This window comes from Nicotiana tabacum, chromosome 13 (assembly GCF_000715075.1).
Source record: "Nicotiana tabacum cultivar K326 chromosome 13, ASM71507v2, whole genome shotgun sequence".
In the NCBI taxonomy this organism is placed as follows: Eukaryota; Viridiplantae; Streptophyta; class Magnoliopsida; order Solanales; family Solanaceae; genus Nicotiana; species Nicotiana tabacum.
In genome coordinates, this window is record NC_134092.1 from 88,569,427 (window position 1) to 88,592,844 (window position 23,418).

General features: G+C 34.0%; 1 protein-coding gene across 6 annotated transcripts; it reads left to right on the forward strand.

Annotated features, from left to right (window-relative positions):
• The first annotated feature begins 1,397 nt into the window (after positions 1–1,397).
• Positions 1,398–21,793, forward strand: LOC107810545 (pentatricopeptide repeat-containing protein At4g33990-like). Of its 6 annotated transcripts, none has more exons than XM_075228127.1 (7): positions 1,398–1,734; positions 4,492–4,686; positions 7,031–7,199; positions 11,187–13,795; positions 14,022–14,330; positions 14,904–15,025; positions 18,210–21,793. In XM_075228127.1, exons 3-4 carry the CDS (start codon positions 7,087–7,089, stop codon positions 13,636–13,638), a joined length of 2,565 nt encoding a protein of 854 aa, XP_075084228.1. In that variant the 5' UTR covers positions 1,398–1,734; positions 4,492–4,686; positions 7,031–7,086; the 3' UTR covers positions 13,639–13,795; positions 14,022–14,330; positions 14,904–15,025; positions 18,210–21,793. The 6 variants fall into 6 exon arrangements, with proteins under 6 accessions (XP_075084228.1, XP_075084227.1, XP_075084229.1 ...); XM_075228126.1 differs by lacking the exon at positions 4,492–4,686 and adding an exon at positions 6,109–6,278; XM_075228128.1 differs by lacking the exon at positions 4,492–4,686 and having other exon boundaries at positions 18,210–18,295; positions 21,432–21,793.
• The last annotated feature ends 1,625 nt before the right edge of the window (positions 21,794–23,418 follow it).

Consider the following 23,418-nt stretch of genomic DNA (forward strand, 5'->3'; position numbering starts at 1 on the left):
ATTGGTAATTTTTTAGCCTTATATTAGGTTTGTCAAAGATAGCCCCAAACAATTGGTATTATATAGCCAAATCTTAAAAAAACTACTCTCTTTTATATTCTCTCTCAAAACAAACTACACGCTTATTTTGGCTTCCCACCCCTTTTCTATCCTTGTATTTCTTCTTCTATCTCTTCTCTTTTCTATCATAGTTTAGCAAAATTTCTTGCAAATTATGCAAAAAAAAAAAGATCAGTTGGATAAAAAGGTAAGGTTGATCTCACATCAGAGAAAATCAGAAGTAAAAACTAAGAGAGAAAAAATATATTTCAACTTTGTTTTTCTTTTCTCTTCTTTTTTTGGTTGGATTAAATGAGTGGGTGTAATTGAAATTAGTTGAAAATATCTAAACGAGGCTATATACAAAATTTGAGCAAGATTAACAAAAACTAAGAGAGAAAAAATATATTTCAACTTCGTTTTTCTTCTCTCTTCTTTTTTCTGTTTGGATTGAATGAGTGAGTATGATTAAAATTGGTTGAAAATATCTAAACAAGGCTATATACAAAAATTGAGCAAGATTATAAGTGATTTAGACTGGTTTCAGGTAAAAAATCAGACCTAAAAATCCAAATGCGACATATGTATATCACGTTGTATATCGTGTACATCAGTGTATATCACACAAGTTGTATATCGTGTACATCAGTGTATAGTTGTATATCTATAACTAGGGCTATTTTCTACCAATTATATGAATATGTTGTTATACCATGCCAAAATCCCTTTAAAAAATGTGTGCCTAAAAACACGGGACTCCATGATGTGAATAACTGAATTTGTTAATTCTTTAAAAATTTTAGGTTTATAATAAATTAAATAAAAAACTAATGAAAAAATGTGGCAGTCCATTTTTTGAATAGATCATGGAGTGTTTTTTTTAATTACTATTTCTATGTAAAAAAAATTGTTGAATTTTTATTTATAATAAATTAAACAAAAAACTTATGAAAAAATGTGGGAGTCCATTTTTTGGAATTGGAGTATTTTTTTTACTTTTCAGTTTTAAAAAATGTGTGCCTAAAAACATGGGACTCCATGATGTGAATAACTGAATTTGTTAATTTTTTAAAATTTTGTAAGTTTTTTTCTATTTCAATTTTCTTTTGAATCTCCAAATTTATTAGAGTTATGTCTTAAAACATGACAGGTGCTTGATATTTTGTCTTAAAACATGACGTGTTAGATATTTGATAGTGACACTTGACATAATATGATGATTTGCTTATCCTTTTATATATAGATAAATAGATTGATAGATATAATTTTTTTTCTTTATAATATTTTTTTACGTAATAACAATTAATTAACTTTTAACCAAAAAGTTAGGCAAAATAATCAAGTTTATTAGAACCTTCCATTATCTCTCAACAAACATAAACCCAAAAGAATACCCAGATCATATAAGGCAAAAAGAAGGATTCTTTATGGAATTAAACCTCAACCCATAACCAAATTCGATAAATCAGAAATGAGAACCAATTTGGCGTTCATACTATTTGTGCGTGATTGAGATTTCTATAATTTTTCAATTAGGGTTTCGATTAAAATTATAATAATAACTTGAAAGAATGAAGAAGAAGACGAGAGGTTGACGCTAAGAAATAACCAAAACACAACCAAAGTTTCTTCCATCTCTTCGATCCCGTTTCTCGCTGAAAATTGTCGCTGGTAATTGTGGGAGAAACCATCGCTGTAAGTTTTTTTTTTTTTTTTGGATAACCACATTCGTTGGTTGTGTGTTTGAATTAAGCTTTCAGTTTTAGTGTTCCTTGTTACCCTAGTCTTTGATTTTTATTTTTATATTTGGGAGTATTTGAGCAATATAGTCTGATTGAATGCGTACAAACAATTCTTATGGGCTGTTCATATCTTGATTTACTTTCTAGTATTATTTGAATTGATATGCTTTTCTGGAGTTTACATGTTTTGACAATCAGTAGGGTCTGCATCAGTAGTTTAAATTATGTTTCTGGAATCACATTTTAAAGTTTAATATTGCAAGATCGAATGGAATTGAGTTTGAAGAGGTCCCATCAGAACTCTACAGATCCCGATTTTGTTCTCCTGAATTTGAAACTTCAAACCTGTTTTTTCTTTTTCGTATCTCTCATTTTCTCTATCTAGGGTAAGAGTTACTTGAAAAAAACTAGAGATTGACTATCCAGTTTACGATCGGAAGCTCTTCAGTTCAATCCTCCATCAGCTGTCCATGTTAACCATAACTTCAATCTACTGTGCTTTTGGTAATTATTATCTTTCTAATTAAGCTTTTGTTAGTGAACTGTTATGTGGACTTTCATTGTACTTCCATCAGTCCATGTATGATAACCCCTATTTCTTATACAAAAATTAAAATTCTTTTTACTTTTATAAAGGATATAATCTTTACTCTAATCGAGTCAAAATACTGTTATTGGCTTTCTTTATGGGACTCCTAAGTTTCTTAGTGAGTATATTATTTAACCTATTTATGTCACAATTTCAAATTCCTCCAAACAATAAATCTTGTAAATATTTCTTGGTTCAAGTAACGATCATTCAATTAAGTGAAAATGACTCTCATCTATATCTAAGTGTGATGAAGAATTCTTAAAGTACCTCAAGGATATATTTGCTTCAAATCTATTAGTTCTCTTTCTTTGCCTTAAATTTTTGAGCTCTCTTTCTTGAATGTTTTGCTTTTCAGTTTGTGGTGTCTTTGGATTTTTTGATTGCATGTCTGTGATTGTATCTTGAAACTAAGTTTCGAATTCCTTTTTGCTAGCTTTCTTTTAGGTTACTTGCATTTTTTGGTCTGGTTATGAAGCGATTTTTTTTGGCCGGTATAAAATACTTACGTCTAAATTGCTACGATTTTTGGTTAAATATGGAGATTTTACAACTATAGAATGATGTTGAGGTAGAGAGGTAATTTGATTTAATTATCTGAAAGGTCTATACTTTGTGTCCTGTTTGTTCTTTCAGTATAAATGGATTAACCCGCCCTTAGTAAACCATTAAAAGTAGCAACTGTTGATTGATAAAACATACTATTTGCTTAGTGTTCTGGTTTAGTTAAGTAAATGGTTAGGCATGACCTTTTTTGTTACTGTAGGAATTTTGCAATCAGACTATTTTTCATCTAACGAAAGACAATTTTTTGTTGTAACTCTTTTTCTTTTATGATAATATATAGTTAAATTTTTATTCTAAATATATCATACATGGCCAAATCAATCGCCTTTTTCTTTCCTTCTTTTTTAGTGGAGTTTGATCACTTTTTTTCAAAAAATACATTTTAAATCACTTTGTTGTTGTGATCTTTCTTTTATTCTGAGGGGAAATCATGGATGTAGCTTCAATATATGTATGCGATACTAGTTTCGTATATGTTCCGATTATTTATTATTTGTGAGAAATTAAACTTATTTAAGGTTAGGACCTTATGAGTCTATTCCAGTCAATTCTCAATTTAATCTTCTAACTATGGTTCTAAGAAGGATGAATAGTCACTTTAGTTCCAACAAAAATTAAACTTCACTGTCTTTCTTTCTTTTCTCGGTTTTATGCTGTTTTTTTTGTTCAATTTTAGCGTGTTATCTCTTGTCCAACTGATAGATATCTTATTCGTGCTGAATATGCATTTTACATGAGTACGTAATTCAGATGACTCCCAGACTTTAAAAGGGGTAGCAAACACAACATTTTAGGTTTTCATGAAAATTACATAGGTTGGTTGCTCTGTATTGTTTTTTGCTAATAAAGTTACTTTAAAAGAAGTTACAGTAGAAATTCATCAACCTTGATAAGAATAGAAGAATGATAACATTATAACTTTAGAGGTTTGTTATCGGATTGAATATTAGAAACAATGTTAACAAACAATTCACATTATAAAAGTTCGGAAGTTAAGCAGTGTATGGTAAACTTACTTTGAGAGTCAATATCAAATTTTAAAACTGATTAACAACTTATTTGATACTAGTATATAATAAATGTTAATCTCTAGGCAGATTATTCAAGACTATAGACACATTAACGGAGGCTATGGGCACTAACAACAATCCCTGAGTAGCTGCTGCTCCTAGTGTTAATTGTTAAACAACCATCACTAGTGTGAACATTGGTGTGCTCTAGTAAACGTAGCAAAACACAAAAATGAAACTTTAGTAGACCACGTTAAATTATTTTATAAAGCATCTAAGCTTACTTACTACTGCAAGTTAATTTGGTCTGGATATCAAGTTTCTTGGAATCATGCAGGATCTCCATGGTAAAGTTTGTATATTGAGGGCATCTGCATCCTTAATATTCATGAAAATGTTTCAGTGTTTGTTCCAGAGGAAAAAAAGACTAGAGATTTTATCTTTGTACAGAGAACATCCATTTGATTTGCATCTACTTATCTGCTTTTTTTTGGTAAATAGATAAATTACTATCTGTCTTTTTTTTCTTTTTTGGTGAAAGCAGTTGCAGAGATTGCTTTGGCATCTAAATTCCGTTAAACCTAGCAAAATTACAGTAACGGTGTCATGAAAATTAAATGGGAGAGAAAATTAGTACTCCGTTATATCGCCAATCTTCATCGGAGACCCATTATACCGCCTCTTCGCTACCGTCCAAATACTTGCTGGATTTGAAAAGTTAAGAAATTTATAGCGAAAGGTAAAGGGGAGTGGATGTTTTTTGTTTAGGAATTCCATTTTCTGTTACGGATTGGCTCTTTTCAGTTTAAGTTAATGCTTTTTTGTCAGTCGTCGACCAAAAAGTGTCCCATTTTAAAATTTAAAGGATATTAGTATTAAAGGTTAATATACTCAGAGTGATTTTATGGACATTAGTTGTGTGATGCCTCTTTTTATCTCACACATTTGTGGACCCATATCTTACACATTTGGGTCCACAAAATCCTGGGACAACAAAGTTGTGAGACAAAAAGGTGGCCTCACACAACTAGTGTCAGTTGTGTGAGACATAAAATAAAAATTTCCATATACTCATAAAAGATCAACTTAAATCTAGCCTCATACACTAGGGACAAATTGAAATTGTCCTAATTAGCTAGTTTTCCAAACGAAGGGTCTATTTTATTCGGTCGCGAAGGCAAATCTCCTCCTCCCCTTCTCTATGTATCTTCTCATCTTTCATCCTACACACTTGAGGTAAGTTTCCAAACAAAGGGCAATACGCCACTTGCTTAAATGCCTCAAGATTTTATGTTTGTTGGGTCTAGTATTAATACTGCACCAACTCACTACTCCTTTTTGTTGCTAACTAGTGTCTAAAGGTCTCGTCTTTATATGGATTCAAATTTTGCCGGGTCAATGGATGTAAACTTAATGTAAATGTATAATATAAACTATATTTTGCTGTTTGTTGTTTTAGAAGTTGTTTTTTTAGCCATTATACTTGTTTTCTGTTTTATTGTTGGGTCCTTTCTTGAGTAATAAGCAGAGAATTGAAAACCTTATTGATAATATTGTCTTGAGCCTCTTTTTTTAGTTTCAGCTCATCTTGTCGCAGTTTTTATGCTTGAAATCATAAGCAGTTGAACCTATACATTCGATTGTTCTTTGGCGTCCCGAGCCTCAAAATTTTTCTGTTTTACATTTGCATTTTATACCGTAGAATTGTTAAAAGTTCTTTCTCCCGTTATTAATATTTTACGTTTGATGATTATATTAGGTAAGTTTGAATAACACTCAATGTGATATATCATGAGATGCTATTTTAAGTAGCGATGCTGACATGCTGTAGTGCCGGTAAAAGTGAAAGCTTTTATGGGCAGTTGGATTTATGTGCTCTTCATTTCTTTTTTCCATTCCATTCAGAAAAAACAATGGTTGCACATTTCGAAGGATGATGTCATTTTGTTGACCAAACCCTAGAAATTTTGAGAAACATCTTTCATGTAGAGATTCTCTTTGTTAAACCATTTTATGTGCAACCAGTCAAGGGATGGAAATTGAGCTAGTCGTTTCACATTTCTATAGATAAAACAACCTGGTAGTGATTGCGTTATGCCTTGGTTGGTTAGTTTTCTGGTTGTATGTTTTATTTCTCTTTATTTTGGCACATGAATGACAGGGATTATGGACATTTGTAGATTATCTTGCTCACTCCTATTTAGAAATCAATCGAGCAGTTGATAATCCAGAGATGGACAAAACCTGCTTTTTGATGAGTAACATGGGTGTGGATACTTTGTGCAAGTTCTTCGAGAAATGAACAAACCTCATACATCTATCCTGAGATTTGTATGCTTTTCTTGTTTGTAAAAACATTTACCTTTCGGAAGCCTGCTATTATTCACTGATTTTATTTTTTTATAAACAATGCTTTGACACATGTTTTGCCTTTAGCCTTTTTCTCAACTGCAATAAAGGAACAGTACCAGTAAGTAGTAATACAGCTGCTGAAGGGCAGAATTCTCCTGTAAGATTAGATGTTTATTTCCATAATCTTAATTTTATATTGCAAAAGTTGATCTAAATCAAGAATATTCATGACAGGACAGTAGGAAAAAAAAGAGATAAGGTTTGGGTGATTAGCTCCAGCCAAAGGTTTAAACAAGTCTAAATTCCAGCCTTGATTTAAACAGGAAAACGAACGACAAGCTTCTTTGCTTAGTCTTTCTCTTTCCCGATTTGGCAGCTAATGTATATTTATTCTGATTTGCAAAGAAAATAGAAGTTTGACTGATCATATAGTGATTATAATGTGGTTTATCCTTACCATTCTCAAAAACATTAGTGATCATGATGTGGTTTGTAAAAATGTGATGCGAACATTCTGAACATTCTTCAGTACAGGGGGAATTTCCTTACCCCTGTAAGTTGCCCAATCAATTTTTTGGATTTTGTTAGCTCCCTGAACTTGGCTTAGCCAACATTGTACTGGAGCTAGCATTGCTTTTGTTTTTTGTAACTACTTTGCATTTTCTTGATGCCTTTCAATGATAATGCTCTTACTTCAAAAATTAAAAAATAAAAAAAAATTCTTCGGTCAGTGTGTAGGAATGGAAATGCTGTCATTTGGAGAATGTAAATTTAGCCGAAACAGCTGATGCTGCTTTTTGGTTGCGCAAAGAGGCGCTTGCAAAGAGATTGCCAATATCTTGTCAGGATCAACAGTGCCATGTCAGCGCCGAGGTCAATGTTGCTATGTCACAGAGGTGGGTAAGAACAATGTGGTTTAACTTTTCTCTGTTGGATCCGTATAATAGTACTGCAAACATTTATCTAAATTATTCTTGTTTGATTGAAGATGTGTGGCAAGACATCTATCTAACATTGTTTAGATTTTAATTGCCGACATTAATTTGAATTTCGAAGGAATACAAAGTTCAAACACGGAAATGATAATCCATGGTTTTTTTAGTTGTTAGCAACTCTTGCTCTTTCTTGGCTAGGTGGTAAAGAACTATATTTGTTTTGATAATTAGGTAATAAAGAATTGTAAGAGTTAAGGGAAGCATTTTGCATGCTCGTTAAGTTTTTCCCCAGATAAAATGGCATAATTAGTTCAATTGGAGAAAAGTACCTAGCCTACACCATTATCAATAAAATACCTAGCCTACATGTAGATAATGACAAGCCTTAGAAAGCATGTGGGCTAAGTTACTCGGTTGTAGCTTGAATTGCATCCCCTAACAGGTTTTCTCTCATTGAGAAAAAATCTTTTTTCGGAATTGCTGCTTTTCTGCGAAGTGCTGATGGAGCTCGTAGGCCTTTGTGAGAGGACATCTAGCAAATATAAGTGAAACATGTGGAGTACTCAAACTAATATCACAAACACCGAATGTTGTATGTAGTACAATTGATAGGACAACCTCCAATGAAGTGAGGCCTCAAGTACTGACAATCTGTAGTTCCGTTGGTTTGAAGGAACTATTCAAACTTAAATCACACGGTCATCGATCATAAACTTCATCCATATGTAGTGCTGGCAAAATTTCAATTCTTTTGATAACCCGCCCAACTGCATGTGGGTTGGGTGAGTGATTTTTGTCACATGGGTAAAATATGGCTTAACCCATTTAAACCGCAATAAATATGAGTGAACGGGTCAGCCCATTTCCCCTATTCTAGGTGTAAATAAAATCTGATTCTTTTACTTCTCTTATGCTCTCTATCTACTTGGGGAATGGAGATCCCACCAGCTCCTCCTCCTATGGCGAGTAGTTCATCGTGAGCGGAATTTATAGGGGAGAGGGGATTTGACTGGCAGACACGTGGCTCATTATGCATTGCCAGATCATAAGGTTTAGCAATTCGATGGTGTAAGGCAATCGGCACCGTTGATTTCTAGTGATATGAGCCTGATTGAGGTCCTTTTGATAGTGCTGAGGAAGAACATAATTTACTGATTAGAATCTTCAATATCACATTAATATTGCTGATGATCTCTTTTTGTGCTTCTTGATATGATAGGTTTGCATATTAGAGAACATCTAAACAGTTGAAATTCATATTGCAAAAAGGTGTTTTGGGCGTTGAGGTCTGAATTTGGAAATTTGTTTTTAGATGACATTTGTTGGTTATACTTTTGAATAAAAGAGTGGATTTGATTCATAGGCTGATTCTCCTTTTCCATTTCTTCCTTTTAATTATTTTAATTATTTATTTTTGCCTTCAGTTTTCATTTTTCGCTTCACTTTGCCTTCATTTATTGAGCATTTAATTTGAGACTGCAGATACATCTAAAAAGAAAGAGGTATTTCCCTAGTTCTTGTCCAGCACCAGCTTTTTCTCAACTCTACAACTATAAAACAAATGATATTTTGTCCTGTTTTTTGTTTGTTTTAGTTTATGAATAGCAGTAGGATACATATGGTCTCTCTTAAGGATTAGCAATTTTTACAATTATGTGTGAAGTTTGGAATTACTTAAGTTTTGGACTTTTGGTTATAAAAAGACCAATCTATAGTTTTTGTTTTGCAGCGCAGAGGTTTACTTAAGCTAAAAAGCTGAAGGTGTAGAATATATGGGTTGACCCATATAATCCATCACTCTACCCATTTTCAACCAGTATTAAATATGGGCAGGTTGGGTTTTTACCCATTTTCCCTCAACCCATCTTCAACCCGCACAAACCCAACCCAGTCTGCTCACTTACGAGCACCTATTCATATGATACAACAAGTTTAATCCATAGGTAGTGACACTAGTTACAGAAAATCTTATACCCCATCGGGAACCTAAACCATCGAAATTTAATATTTGCTAGATTCTCAATGTTATGGTGGTAAGTCGTCCTAGATTATTTTAATAACTTATGAGAAGCTACCCTAAGCACTGGCTAGATGGGGATAATGAACCTACCCTCAAGCTGTTGTCAAGCACAAGCACCAATGTGTTTCATTAAAGCTTATCAATTCATATTAAGATAAATTGACATAATTTTGTTCCTTATAAACAAATAACTTGAATTGACACTCGCAGCCATGTACATAAGCTGCTACTAGTTTGTGATAACAATCTCAATCTTTAATATGTGAAAGACTTGCTTTATTTTACTTTTGATGGGCTAAACAAAATGACTGTTGTAGTAATGAAATGGAGAAGGGAAAAAGGCAAGGGAAAAAAAGAGAAAGGGGAGAAATAAAGAAGAATAACAGAGCAAGAAGAAAGAGAAATAAAGAGAGAGAGAGAGAGAGAGAGAGAGAGAGAGAGAGAGATAGGGGAGTGGAGGAGAGAGGGAGAGATAAAGGGTAAATGAACGCGAAGGAGGAGGAAGTAGGGAGAGAGAGATTGTGTAGAATCAGTTCAATTCGGCAAGTTATCTGTCCTTAATAAAATATACAGGTCGTACCTATATAATAGGCAACCCAATAAGTTATAACTCTTGAAACAATAGGTCTCTAAGATAGATATGACCTAATTCAAACTAAGATTTAAACAAAATCAAACAAGAAACAGGGATTAGGCTAGACGTTACGAGCTACGTCAAATGTTTTGTTTGCTGAAATCAGAATTAATGCTATAATTAAAAATAGAACATAACATTTAGCAGAACAGAGACTTCAAATTTCCTTAGTGAAAAGGTCGAGGGATATAAAAATGACTACGGCATCCTTCTAGCCCACACATGATCCACTGAAAGAAATGTAAATAGCATGCAATGCAACTCTTTGTAAACTCTGTCCATTCCTTTTCCTTTTCCTCACTGAAACCAATTATGTAACTGCCACAAACTCCAAAAGAGCAGATAGGCTGAATCTCATTGGAATTCTTGCACATATAAGAAGAATTGAAACTTAAAAATTTGCAAGACCTTCTCAACTGTTGGAGTTGATTAGTGTTTAGACTACCGTGAACATAAGAACCATTTGAATGTCTTAATTTTCAAGGGTTCTGAATGAACAAGTTATGACAAAAGGATGAAGTGATGAATTGGTCGAATACGAGTTTCAAATGCAAGTGTCTTGATAGTTGGGTATGGTCTCAAGAAGCTAAAGAGAGTCCGAGATTGTTCACCTCTTTATTCAAGTTCTGAAAGAAGTGAATAATTGAAAGAAAAAAGATTCATATCCCAAAATTTGTAAGTTGGGAAGCATCGGAACATGTAGATTGTCAAGAAATATGCACATCCTATGAGTCCTCTTGAAATTTATGGTGTATGTATCCTTTAGGATAAAATTGGGATCATAGAAGGATATTAGTGATGATTTTGATAGCAAATATTTTAGTCATTCAAATGCCTACAGTCTAATTTACAAACAAAGTATGTCTCATTTACACCTAAGAAGAATTTTACCGTCTCAAATTCTATTAATTTAGGTAATTTGTTCGCATGCCTGGTTGCAGTGCTTAACCCAATAGATCTAGCTTTTGAAGGAGGGTAGTCATTATGAACTCTCAGATGTAACTATTAAGTCTAGCCTCAAAATCTACCGCATACACATTAGCTCCATGTGATCTCTAACCTCAATTTGGGTATTCTGCATGTTATCTTGAGGAGCTTATAATTCAATTGTTTATTTATTATCCTATTTGCATTAGTGGTGGCTTCAACTTCCCATTCTGTTCTTTATATTGTCATGGCATTTTGACTACTGATATGATGTTTTCTTCTTCCTATTGTACTTTCCAAAGAGGGGAAGAATTTTAACATGTAATCTTTGGGTCTTCATATTGGTTTCATTTTCGGCTTTGTTTGTGCAGATTATTACTGTCGTTCAAAGGTGGGCGTTCCACAAAATCTCTACCATTCTTCTCTTTCTGTTGCAAGTTATACTCAAGTAGAAGTTGCAATGAGGTGTTATCAAATGGTGTTGCAAGCAGGAAAAAAGAGATCAACTTTGAGCATTTATTCAAATCCTGTACCAAAATCTACATTTTGAAGTGCCTTCATGCCCTTCTTGCTGTGTCAGGGAAGGCTCAGAGTATCTTTATCGGCACTAGACTTGGGAATCTTTATGCTCACTTGGGTGATGTTTCTTTGTCTCAGAAGACTTTCTGCATGATAGAGAATAAAGATGCTTATACCTGGAATTCCATGATATCATCTTATGTTCGTAATGGCCATTTCCGTGAATCTCTGAATTGTTTGAATGAAATGTTGTCCACGGCTGATGTTAAGCCTGACTTTTACACTTTCCCTCCAGTGTTGAAAGCTTGCGGTAATATACTTGATGGTGCAAGAATACATTGCTGGGCTTCGAAACTTGGCTTAGAGTGGGATGTGTTTGTAGCTGCCTCCTTGGTGCATATGTATTGCCGTTTCCAATCATCTACTTTTGCCTTTAAAATTTTTAAGAATATGCCTTTTCGGGATATGGGTTGTTGGAATGCTATGATATCTGGATTTTGTCAGAATGGAAATGCTATAGAGGCATTGAGCCTGTTGAATGAGATGAGATTAGAGGGTATAAAAATGGATTCGGTGACTATCGCAACAGTACTTCCTATATGTGCGCAGCTTGATGATATTGTGCACGGGATGTTAATTCACTTGTATGTTATAAAGCATGGCCTAGAATTAGATGTCTTTGTATCGAATGCCTTAATAAACATGTACGCCAGATTTGGTGAGTTAAGACATGCACAAAAAGTATTTGATGATATGATTGTAAGAGATTTAATATCATGGAACTCTTTAATTGCTGCGTATGAGCAAAATAATGTACCTGAAAAGGCACTGAAGTACTTTCATGAGATGATGGTAAATGAGATTCAGCCTGACCTGTTGACGATAGTGAGTTTAGCTTCTAGTACAGCTCAGACCAAAAATTTCCATTGCTGCAGATCTGTTCATGGATTTATATTGAGGAGATGTTGGATTCAGGAGGATGTTATTGTGTGTAATGCTGTTGTGGATATGTATGCAAAATTGGGTTTTATTCATTGTAGTCGTAAGGTATTTGACGAGATGCCGGTTAAGGATGTGGTCTCCTGGAACTCAATGATCTCAGGTTATGCTCAAAATGGTCTTGCAAGTGAGGCTATTGAAATTTACAACATGATGAAAAAATGTGATGACGTAGCACCAAACCAAGGAACTTGGGTTAGCATTTTGCCAGCCTATGCTCATCTAGGTGCGTTGCGAGAAGGAATGAGGACTCATGGGCATGTTTTCAGAGTAGCTCTTAATTTGGACGTCTTTGTTGGTACCTCCCTCATTGACCTTTATGGTAAATGTGGAAGACTGGATGATGCCATGTCTTTGTTTTACGAGGTGCCTAGGATGAGTACAGTCCCTTGGAATGCCATAATATCATGTCATGGTATTCATGGAAATGGCAGGGTTTCTCTGAAACTATTCAATGATATGCTGGGTGAAGGTGTTAAACCAGATCATGTAACATTTTTATCTCTATTGTCAGCTTGTAGCCATTCAGGATTAGTTGATGAAGGTAAGAGATACTTTCATATGATGGAGCAAGAGTTTGGCATCAAACCTGTTCTAAAGCACTATGGTTGCTTCGTTGATATGTTTGCTAGGGCTGGGCGCCTAGAAACAGCATACCGTTTTATAAAAAGCATGCCTTTGCAGCCTGATGCTTCAGTTTGGGGTGCTCTTCTAGGTGCATGTCGAATACATGGAAATGTTGAGTTGGGTAAATTGGCTTCAGATAATTTGTTTGAAGTTGACCCGGAGAATGTTGGGTACTATGTCGTGTTGTCTAACATCTATGCTAATTATGGGAAATGGGAGGGGGTGAATGAAGTGAGATCATTGGCTAGAGACAGGGGGTTGAAGAAGACTCCTGGATGGAGCTCAGTTGAACTGAACAATAAGATTGAAGTCTTTTACACAGGAAATCAATCTCATCCGCAATGCCATGAGATATACGAGGAATTAAGTATTTTAACTGCTAAGATGAAGACCCTAGGTTATACTCCAGACTATACTTTTGTATTACAAGATGTTGAGGATGACGAAAAGGAACAAATCCTTACCAGTCATAGTGAGAGATTGGCTATTGCTTATGGAATTCTTAACACTCCTCATAGAAGTCCTTTACGGATCTATAAAAACTTGCGGGTTTGTGGAGACTGCCACAATGTGACTAAACTTATTTCTAAGATAACAGAGAGAGAGATTATTGTGAGGGACTCTAATCGCTTTCATCACTTCAAGGATGGTGTTTGTTCATGTGGGGATTACTGGTAACATGTGCCCATAATTCTGGACAGAAATTTTGACCTTTAAGGTTGATATCGTTATGGTATAGGTGCTGCAGGAAATTTATTTGTTCTTCTCAAGCTGCTGTACTGTCCTGTGAATGATGAATCCCGAACTCTGTAATGGAATAGAGATTTTTATGAAGGCAATTCTTTCATTCTTTTAAATATTTACTTTTCTCTAGTGGGTGTAGTTACATAACTGTCATTTGTTGCAAGTAAAGTTAGAAATTTTAGACTCTTTTAAAGCACCATAACAAATTCTCTCTTGGAAACAAGAGTACGTATCTATTTGTTAGTTTTAAGGTTTTACCAGACATTTCTAAGTAAGCTAAGTTTTCTAAAATTAATTGATATGCTTGTCTACTGCAGTGTTGTGAAATGCGAGCGCTTCCTCGCTTAAAGCGAGAAGCGAAGCGAGGCGAGGCGAGCCATCGAACGCTTCTGTTAGCTGAAGCGTAGCAGGTTTAAAAAAGCGCTCGCTTCCCATTAAAAAGCGAGAAGCGTAGATGCGAAGCGATGCGTAAGAAGCGAGCGCTTCTCTGTATTACAGGGCTGCCAACCTATTTAATTAAAAAAGCTGTTCTTTTTTTAAAACATCATCGACCAGCAGAGAAAGAGGCGTCCTAGGGTTCAAGTTTTCTACACTTTTCAACTTCAAGATCATCAAGTTTGGTCCAGGTATGTGATTTCTTCTTCCTCCTTCTTCTTCTTCTTCCTTTTTTTTTTTACCTTCAGTTCTTCTTTCTCATTCTTCTCCTCCTCTTCTTCTTCATTTTCTTGCACTGTTTTTTCGTTTGAAATGCTGCCCAATTTTTTCGTTTCAGTTATACTTATTCTGCCCTTCTTCTTATTTTCATATCCTTTATTCTTAGTTCTTATTGCCTTTCTTATGTGTTATGTAGTTAGTTCTTTTACTGGCCTTCTTCTTAGTTGTTCTTATTTTTTCGTTTCAGTTGTTCTTTCTTATTTATTTATTTATTTTTTAAAATTTCGCTTCACTTCAAAAAAGCGAGTGCTTCGCTTCTCGCTACGAAAAGGGGCATGTCGCTTTTCCTTGCTTCACGCTCTTCACAACACTGGTCTACTGTGAGGCAGTGACATGCTCATTTTTTTCCAATTTCAAACTAATATATAATTTATCAATTACCTTTTAAGAATTTGTCTGCCTGAGAAATGTGGGGCATATTAAAAAAGAAAATCAAGAAATGGAGCTTTCACTTATATCATTACTTTCTATATTTCCTGTTGCAGGCTGGACAGATTCATGTACTGTATATCCGTCCCTTGTTTGTGCTGGTCCTGCTGACCAACTCAAACACTGTTTATGCTTCAATTCACCAGCTCTGCAGAAGAGAATACTATTGAATTTGCTGGTAAGAATTTTGTGATTTACTGAGTATGAAGAAGCTGTCTGTGTTTTTTGAAACCATTCATTGAATGTGTGTATGTCTCATGAAACTTTTGATATTAGGTCATGTGAATGGGCTAAAGCCTAAGCTTATTGCTCATGATTTTACCCCGTGCTGTGTAAGTAGCTGATATCTAGGATTTGTATTCTGGAGTCTCGAACATGTAATCTCAAATGCTTTACTGGCCTTCTTTTGACATTCTTAAATGGTTGCACCTGGAGACGTCCAGGCATTTTCCCCTTTTACTCCCTACTCCCGACAAAATCAAAAAACAAAAATGAATAAGAAAAGAATTAAAAAAGCTAACCTATGACAATTGTCACCTGTTTGAGTCCTTTTAGCCAACTCTTGGACTTTTTTTTTTCTTTTTTCTGAAGAAGTTAACTCTTGTACTTTTACTCATTGGACTTTGATGTCTTCTCTTAGATTGAGTTTGAAGAGGTCCCATCAGAACTCTACAGATCCCGATTTTGTTCTCCTGAATTTGAAACTTCAAACCTGTTTTTCTTTTTCGTATCTCTCATTTTCTCTATCTAGGGTAAGAGTTACTTGAAAAAAACTAGAGATTGACTATCCAGTTTACGATCGGAAGCTCTTCAGTTCAATCCTCCATCAGCTGTCCATGTTAACCATAACTTCAATCTACTGTGCTTTTGGTAATTGTTATCTTTCTAATTAAGCTTTTGTTAGTGAACTGTTATGTGGACTTTCATTGTACTTCCATCAGTCCATGTATGATAACCCCTATTTCTTATACAAAAATTAAAATTCTTTTTACTTTTATAAAGGATATAATCTTTACTCTAATCGAGTCAAAATACTGTTATTGGCTTTCTTTATGGGACTCCTAAGTTTCTTAGTGAGTATATTATTTAACCTATTTATGTCACAATTTCAAATTCCTCCAAACAATAAATCTTGTAAATATTTCTTGGTTCAAGTAACGATCATTCAATTAAGTGAAAATGACTCTCATCTATATCTAAGTGTGATGAAGAATTCTTAAAGTACCTCAAGGATATATTTGCTTCAAATCTATTAGTTCTCTTTCTTTGCCTTAAATTTTTGAGCTCTCTTTCTTGAATGTTTTGCTTTTCAGTTTGTGGTGTCTTTGGATTTTTTGATTGCATGTCTGTGATTGTATCTTGAAACTAAGTTTCGAATTCCTTTTTGCTAGCTTTCTTTTAGGTTACTTGCATTTTTTGGTCTGGTTATGAAGCGATTTTTTTTGGCCGGTATAAAATACTTACGTCTAAATTGCTACGATTTTTGGTTAAATATGGAGATTTTACAACTATAGAATGATGTTGAGGTAGAGAGGTAATTTGATTTAATTATCTGAAAGGTCTATACTTTGTGTCCTGTTTGTTCTTTCAGTATAAATGGATTAACCCGCCCTTAGTAAACCATTAAAAGTAGCAACTGTTGATTGATAAAACATACTATTTGCTTAGTGTTCTGGTTTAGTTAAGTAAATGGTTAGGCATGACCTTTTTCGTTACTGTAGGAATTTTGCAATCAGACTATTTTTCATCTAACGAAAGACAATTTTTTGTTGTAACTCTTTTTCTTTTATGATAATATATAGTTAAATTTTTATTCTAAATATATCATACATGGCCAAATCAATCGCCTTTTTCTTTCCTTCTTTTTTAGTGGAGTTTGATCACTTTTTTTCAAAAAATACATTTTAAATCACTTTGTTGTTGTGATCTTTCTTTTATTCTGAGGGGAAATCATGGATGTAGCTTCAATATATGTATGCGATACTAGTTTCGTATATGTTCCGATTATTTATTATTTGTGAGAAATTAAACTTATTTAAGGTTAGGACCTTATGAGTCTATTCCAGTCAATTCTCAATTTAATCTTCTAACTATGGTTCTAAGAAGGATGAATAGTCACTTTAGTTCCAACAAAAATTAAACTTCACTGTCTTTCTTTTCTCGGTTTTATGCTGTTTTTTTTGTTCAATTTTAGCGTGTTATCTCTTGTCCAACTGATAGATATCTTATTCGTGCTGAATATGCATTTTACATGAGTACGTAATTCAGATGACTCCCAGACTTTAAAAGGGGTAGCAAACACAACATTTTAGGTTTTCATGAAAATTACATAGGTTGGTTGCTCTGTATTGTTTTTTGCTAATAAAGTTACTTTAAAAGAAGTTACAGTAGAAATTCATCAACCTTGATAAGAATAGAAGAATGATAACATTATAACTTTAGAGGTTTGTTATCGGATTGAATATTAGAAACAATGTTAACAAACAATTCACATTATAAAAGTTCGGAAGTTAAGCAGTGTATGGTAAACTTACTTTGAGAGTCAATATCAAATTTTAAAACTGATTAACAACTTATTTGATACTAGTATATAATAAATGTTAATCTCTAGGCAGATTATTCAAGACTATAGACACATTAACGGAGGCTATGGGCACTAACAACAATCCCTGAGTAGCTGCTGCTCCTAGTGTTAATTGTTAAACAACCATCACTAGTGTGAACATTGGTGTGCTCTAGTAAACGTAGCAAAACACAAAAATGAAACTTTAGTAGACCACGCTAAATTATTTTATAAAGCATCTAAGCTTACTTACTACTGCAAGTTAATTTGGTCTGGATATCAAGTTTCTTGGAATCATGCAGGATCTCCATGGTAAAGTTTGTATATTGAGGGCATCTGCATCCTTAATATTCATGAAAATGTTTCAGTGTTTGTTCCAGAGGAAAAAAAGACTAGAGATTTTATCTTTGTACAGAGAACATCCATTTGATTTGCATCTACTTATCTGCTTTTTTTTGGTAAATAGATAAATTACTATCTGTCTTTTTTTTCTTTTTTGGTGAAAGTGGAGATGATCTTCCATTATAATTACACTGATTATCTACCGAGTTTCAGAGGTATAAATTTCTGAGTATCAAAAAAAGAAGAAATTTGCAGCTTAAAAGCGTGAAAATGGTACGATCTTTATAAGAACCATGCGGCATGGACTTCCAAGAATACCAGCTATTCATTTGGCTTAAAAGTTGTTTTATTCTAAATTTGTTTTGTTTCTTCGTCTTTTGGTTTATCTTGATTATTGCAACATTTGGTTTCTTCTGTGATTTTCTAATAAGTATTAAATTTATATTGTTTTCTTCAGTGCTCGTTCACCCGGAGAAGCTTCTCCTGCACAACAAGATGCTATTCAACTAATAAATCGTCTATCTACTGGCAGTAACAATCAGGGTTAGTACTTACTCCAAATGTTACACTTCTTCTCCTCCAAAAGATGAGGCGAGTTTGAAGCCATTTTAAAAGAGCTATGGCTCTTAACATAAGTATCCAAATTAAGTTTTATGGGTTTGAGTGTTTGATCATGAGAGGAGCAGATCTACGGCTGAAGAAATGCTAAGAGGATAGCGAAGGAGGAGGAAGGGGGTGGGGGCAAAGAAGCAGAAGGGATTTTGAAGGTGGGAATGCGAAAAGAGGGGCCCATTTGTTAAAGATGATAAGAAAATATAATAAAGTAGTAAAAAGAAGTGGATGGGCCCAAATTTATTTTATCCGTTTTAGGCTTCAAACTCGCCTCATCTTTTTTTTTTTTGCCACATCAACATTTGGGTGGTATTAGTTCCACTAAAAATAAGAATTGGAAGGTAATAGGTCATCCGAAAAGATTAAGTGTGTATGTGACTTTTTCGGACAACTATAGGGTGTAACTTATGTATTTTCCCTATAAATTATACTATTATGCAACAAACATATATCATATATGTATGCACAGTATAATACTTATAGATATTAATTTTTCATATTTAAAATATTAGTGAAATATTAACAAGTTTGTTTGAGGAATATTTTAAGTAAATTAATAATTTTTGCTCACAGATATTTAACTTTCCTTTTAAGTGAAATTATGGTCTAAATACAAGTTCCAAGTTCTAAATACTCTTCTCCAACTTCAACTTTAATTTCAAATACTTCTTTTTCCTTTTATCATTTCAAATACTTATTTTTTTAAATTTCAATCTAGTAATCTCTTCTCCGCTCCTTTCAATTTGAATTTCACATGAGAATTTTAGAATTTTGATAAAAAATGAAGGTCGTTATGTCTTTTTTATGCTTTAGGCATCTCGTATTTGGAACTTACTAACCTAAGTAATCAGATTCACGCTGAGCTGATTGGTAGAGGGAAATGGATAAATTTACAAACAACCACTTTAACAAAAGCTATTTGAATAAAAGTCGCAATTCAAAAATTGATCTATATTTAGTGACATTTAAGACAAATTACCCCAATTTATTTATTTAAAAGAAGACATTAACTACAATATGGAGTTGAAAATGATGAAAATATTAGAGACGCGCGCACCTTCAGAGCTTATGGTGAAAGCAGTTGCAGAGATTGCTTTTGCATCTAAATTCTGTTAAACCCAGCAAAATTACAGTAACGGTGTCATGAAAATTAAATGGGAGAGAAAATTAGTACTCCGTTATATCGCCAATCTTCATCGGAGACCCATTATACCGCCTCTTCGCTACCGTCCAAATACGTGTTGGATTTGAAAAGTTAAGAAATTTATAGCGAAAGGTAAAGGGGAGTGCATGTTTTTTGTTTAGGAATTCCATTTTCTGTTACGGATTGGCTCTTTTCAGTTTAAGTTAATGCTTTTTTGTCAGTCGTGGACCAAAAAGTGTCCCATTTTAAAATTTAAAGGATATTAGTATTAAAGGTTAATATACTCGGAGTGATTTTATGGACATTAGTTGTGTGATGCCTCTTTTTATCTCACACATTTGTGGACCCATATCTTACACATTTGGGTCCACAAAATCCTGGGACAACAAAGTTGTGAGACAAAAAATAAAAATTTTCATATACTTATAAAAGATCTACTTAAACCTAGCCTCATACACTAGGGACAAATTGAAATTGTCCTAATTAGCTAGTTTTCCAAACGAAGGGTCTATTCTATTCGGCCGCGAAGGCAAAGCTCCTCCTCCCCTTCTCAATGTATCTTCTCTGCTTCCATCCTACACACTTGAGGTAAGTTTCTAAACAAAGGGCAATACGCCACTTGCTTAAATGCCTCAAGATTTTATGTTTGTTGGGTCTAGTATTAATACTGCACCAACTCACTACTCCTTTTTGTTGCTAACTAGTGTCTAAAGGTCTCGTCTTTATATGGATTCAAATTTTGCCCGGTCAATGGATGTAAACTTAAAGTAAATGTATAATATAAACTATATTTTGCTGTTTGTTGTTTTAGAAGTTGTTTTTTTAGCCATTATACTTGTTTTCTGTTTTATTGTTGGGTCCTTTCTTGAGTAATAAGCAGAGAATTGAAGACCTTGTTGATAATACTGGCTTGAGCCTCTTTTTTTAGTTTCAGCTCATTTTGTTGCAGTTTTTATGCTTGAAATCATAAGCAGTTGAATCTATACATGCGATTGTTCTTTGGCGTCCGAGCCTCAAAATTTTTCTGTTTTACATTTGCATTTTATACCGTAGAATTGTTAAAAGTTCTTTCTCCCGTTAATATTTTACATTTGATGATTATATTAGGCAAGTTTGAATAACACTCGATGTGATATATCATGAGATGCTATTTTAAGTAGTGATGCTGACATACTGTAGTGCTGGTAAAAGTGAAAGCTTTTATGGGCAGTTGGATTTGTGTGCTCTTCATTTCTTTTTTCCATTTCATTTAGGAAAAAACAATGGTTGCACATTTCGAAGGATGATGTCATTTTGTTGACCAAACCCTAGAATTATTTTGAGAAACATCTTTCATGTAGAGATTCTTTTTGTTAAACCATTTTATGTGCAACCAGTCAAGGGATGGAAATTGAGCTGGTCGTTTCACATTTCTATAGATAAAACAACCTTGTAGTGATTGCGTTATGCCTTGGTTGGTTAGTTTTCTGGTTGTTTGTTTTTTTTCTCTTTATTTTGGCATATGAATGACAGGGATTAAGGACATTCGTAGATTATCTTGCTCACTCCTATTTAGAAATCAATCGAGCAGTTGATAATCCAGAGATGGACAAAACCTGCTTTTTGATGAGTAACATGGGTGTGAATACTGTGCAAATTCTTCGAGAAATGAACAAACTTCATACATCTATCATGAGATTTGTATGCTTTTCTTGTTTGTAAAAAAAATTACCTTTCGGAGGCCTACTATTATTCACTGATTTTATTTTTTTATAAACAATGCTTTGACAAATGTTTTGCCTTTAGCCTTTTTCTCAACTGCAATAAGGGAATAGTACCGGTAAGTAGTAATTCAGCTGCTGAAGGGCAGAATTCTCCTGTATATTTCCATAATCTTAATTTTATATTGCAAGAGTTAATCTAAATCAAGAATATTCATGACAGGACAGTGGGAAAAAAAAGAGATAAGGTTTGGGTGATTAGCTCCAGCCAAAGGTTTAAACAAGCCTAAATTCCAGCCTTGATTTAAACAGGAAAACAAACGACAAGCTTCTTTGCTTAGTCTTTCTCTTTCCTGATTTGGCAGCTAATGCATATTTATTCTGATTTGCAAAGAAAATAGAAGTTTGACTGATCATATAGTGATTATAATGTGGTTTATCCTTACCATTCGCAAAAAAATTAGTGATCATGATGTGGTTTGTAAAAATGTGATGTGAACATTCTGAACATTCTTCAGTACATGGAGAATTTCCTTACCCCTGTTAATTGCCAGTCAATATTTTGGATTTTCTTTGCTCCCTGAACTTAGCTTAGCCAACATTGTACTGGAGCTAGCATTGCTTTTGTTTTTTTTAACTACTTTGCATCTTCGCCTTTCAATGATAATGCTCTTACTTCAAAAAAAAAAAAAACAAAAAAAAACTTCGATCAGTATGTAGGAATGGAAATGCTGTCATTTGGAGAATGTAAATTTAGGTGAAACAGCTGATGCTACTTTTTGGTTGCGCAAAGAGGCTTGTAAAGATATTGCCAATATCTTGTCAGGATCAACAGTGCCATGTCAGCGCCGAAGTCAATGTTGCTATGTCACAGAGGTGGGTTAAAACAATGTGGTTTAACTTTTCTCTGCTGGATCCGTATAATAGTATTGCAAACATTTATCTAAATTATTCTTGTTTGACTGAAGATGTGTGGCAAGACATCTATCTAACATTGTTTAGATTTTAATTGCCGACATTAATTTGAATTTCTAAGGCATACAAAGTTCAAACATGGAAATGATAATCCATGGTTTTTTTAATTGTTAGTAACTCTTGTTCTTTCTTGGCTAAGTGATAAAGAACTATATTTGTTTTTGATAATTAGGTAATAAAGAATTGTAAGAGTTTAGGGAAGCATTTTGCATGCTCGTTAAGTTTTTCCACAGATAAAATGGCATAATTAGTTCAATTTGAGAAAAGTACCTAGCCTACATGTAGATAATGACAAGCATAAGAAAGCATGTGGACTATGTTACTCGGTTGCAGCTTGAATTGCATCCCCTAACAGGTTTTCTCTCATTGAGAAAAAATCTTTTTTCGAAATTGCTGCTTTTCTGCCAAGTGATGATGGAGCACGTAGTCCTTTGTGAGAGGACATCTAGCAAATATAAGTGAAACAGGTGGAGTACTCAAACTAATATCACGAACACCGAATGTTGTATGTAGTACAATTGATAGGACAACTTCAAATGAAGTGAGACCTCAAGTACTGACAACCTGTAGTTTCGTTGGTTTAAAGAAACTATTCAAACTTAAATCACACGGTCATCGATCATTAACTTCATCCATATGTAGTGCTGGCAAAATTTCACATGGGTAAAATTTGGCTCAACCCATTTAAACCGCAATAAATATGAGTGAACGGGTCAGCCCATTTCCCCTATTCTAGGTGTAAATAAAATCTGATTCTTTTACTTCTCTTATGCTCTCTATCTACTTGGGGAATGGAGATCCCACCAGCTCCTCCTCCTATGGCGAGTAGTTCATCGTGAGCGGAATTTATAGGGGAGAGGGGATTTGACTGGCAGACACGTGGCTCATTATGCATTGCCAGATCATAAGGTTTAGCAATTCGATGGTGTAAGGCAATCGGCACCGTTGATTTCTAGTGATATGAGCCTGATTGAGGTCCTTTTGATAGTGCTGAGGAAGAACATAATTTACTGATTAGAATCTTCAATATCACATTAATATTGCTGATGATCTCTTTTTGTGCTTCTTGATATGATGATCTGATAGGTTTGCATATTAGAGAACATCTAAACTGTTGAAATTCATATTGCAAAAATGTGTTTTGGACGTTGAGGTCTGAATTTGGAAATTTGTTTTTAGATGACATTTGTTGGTTATACTTTTGAATAAAAGAGTGTATTTGATTCATAGGATGA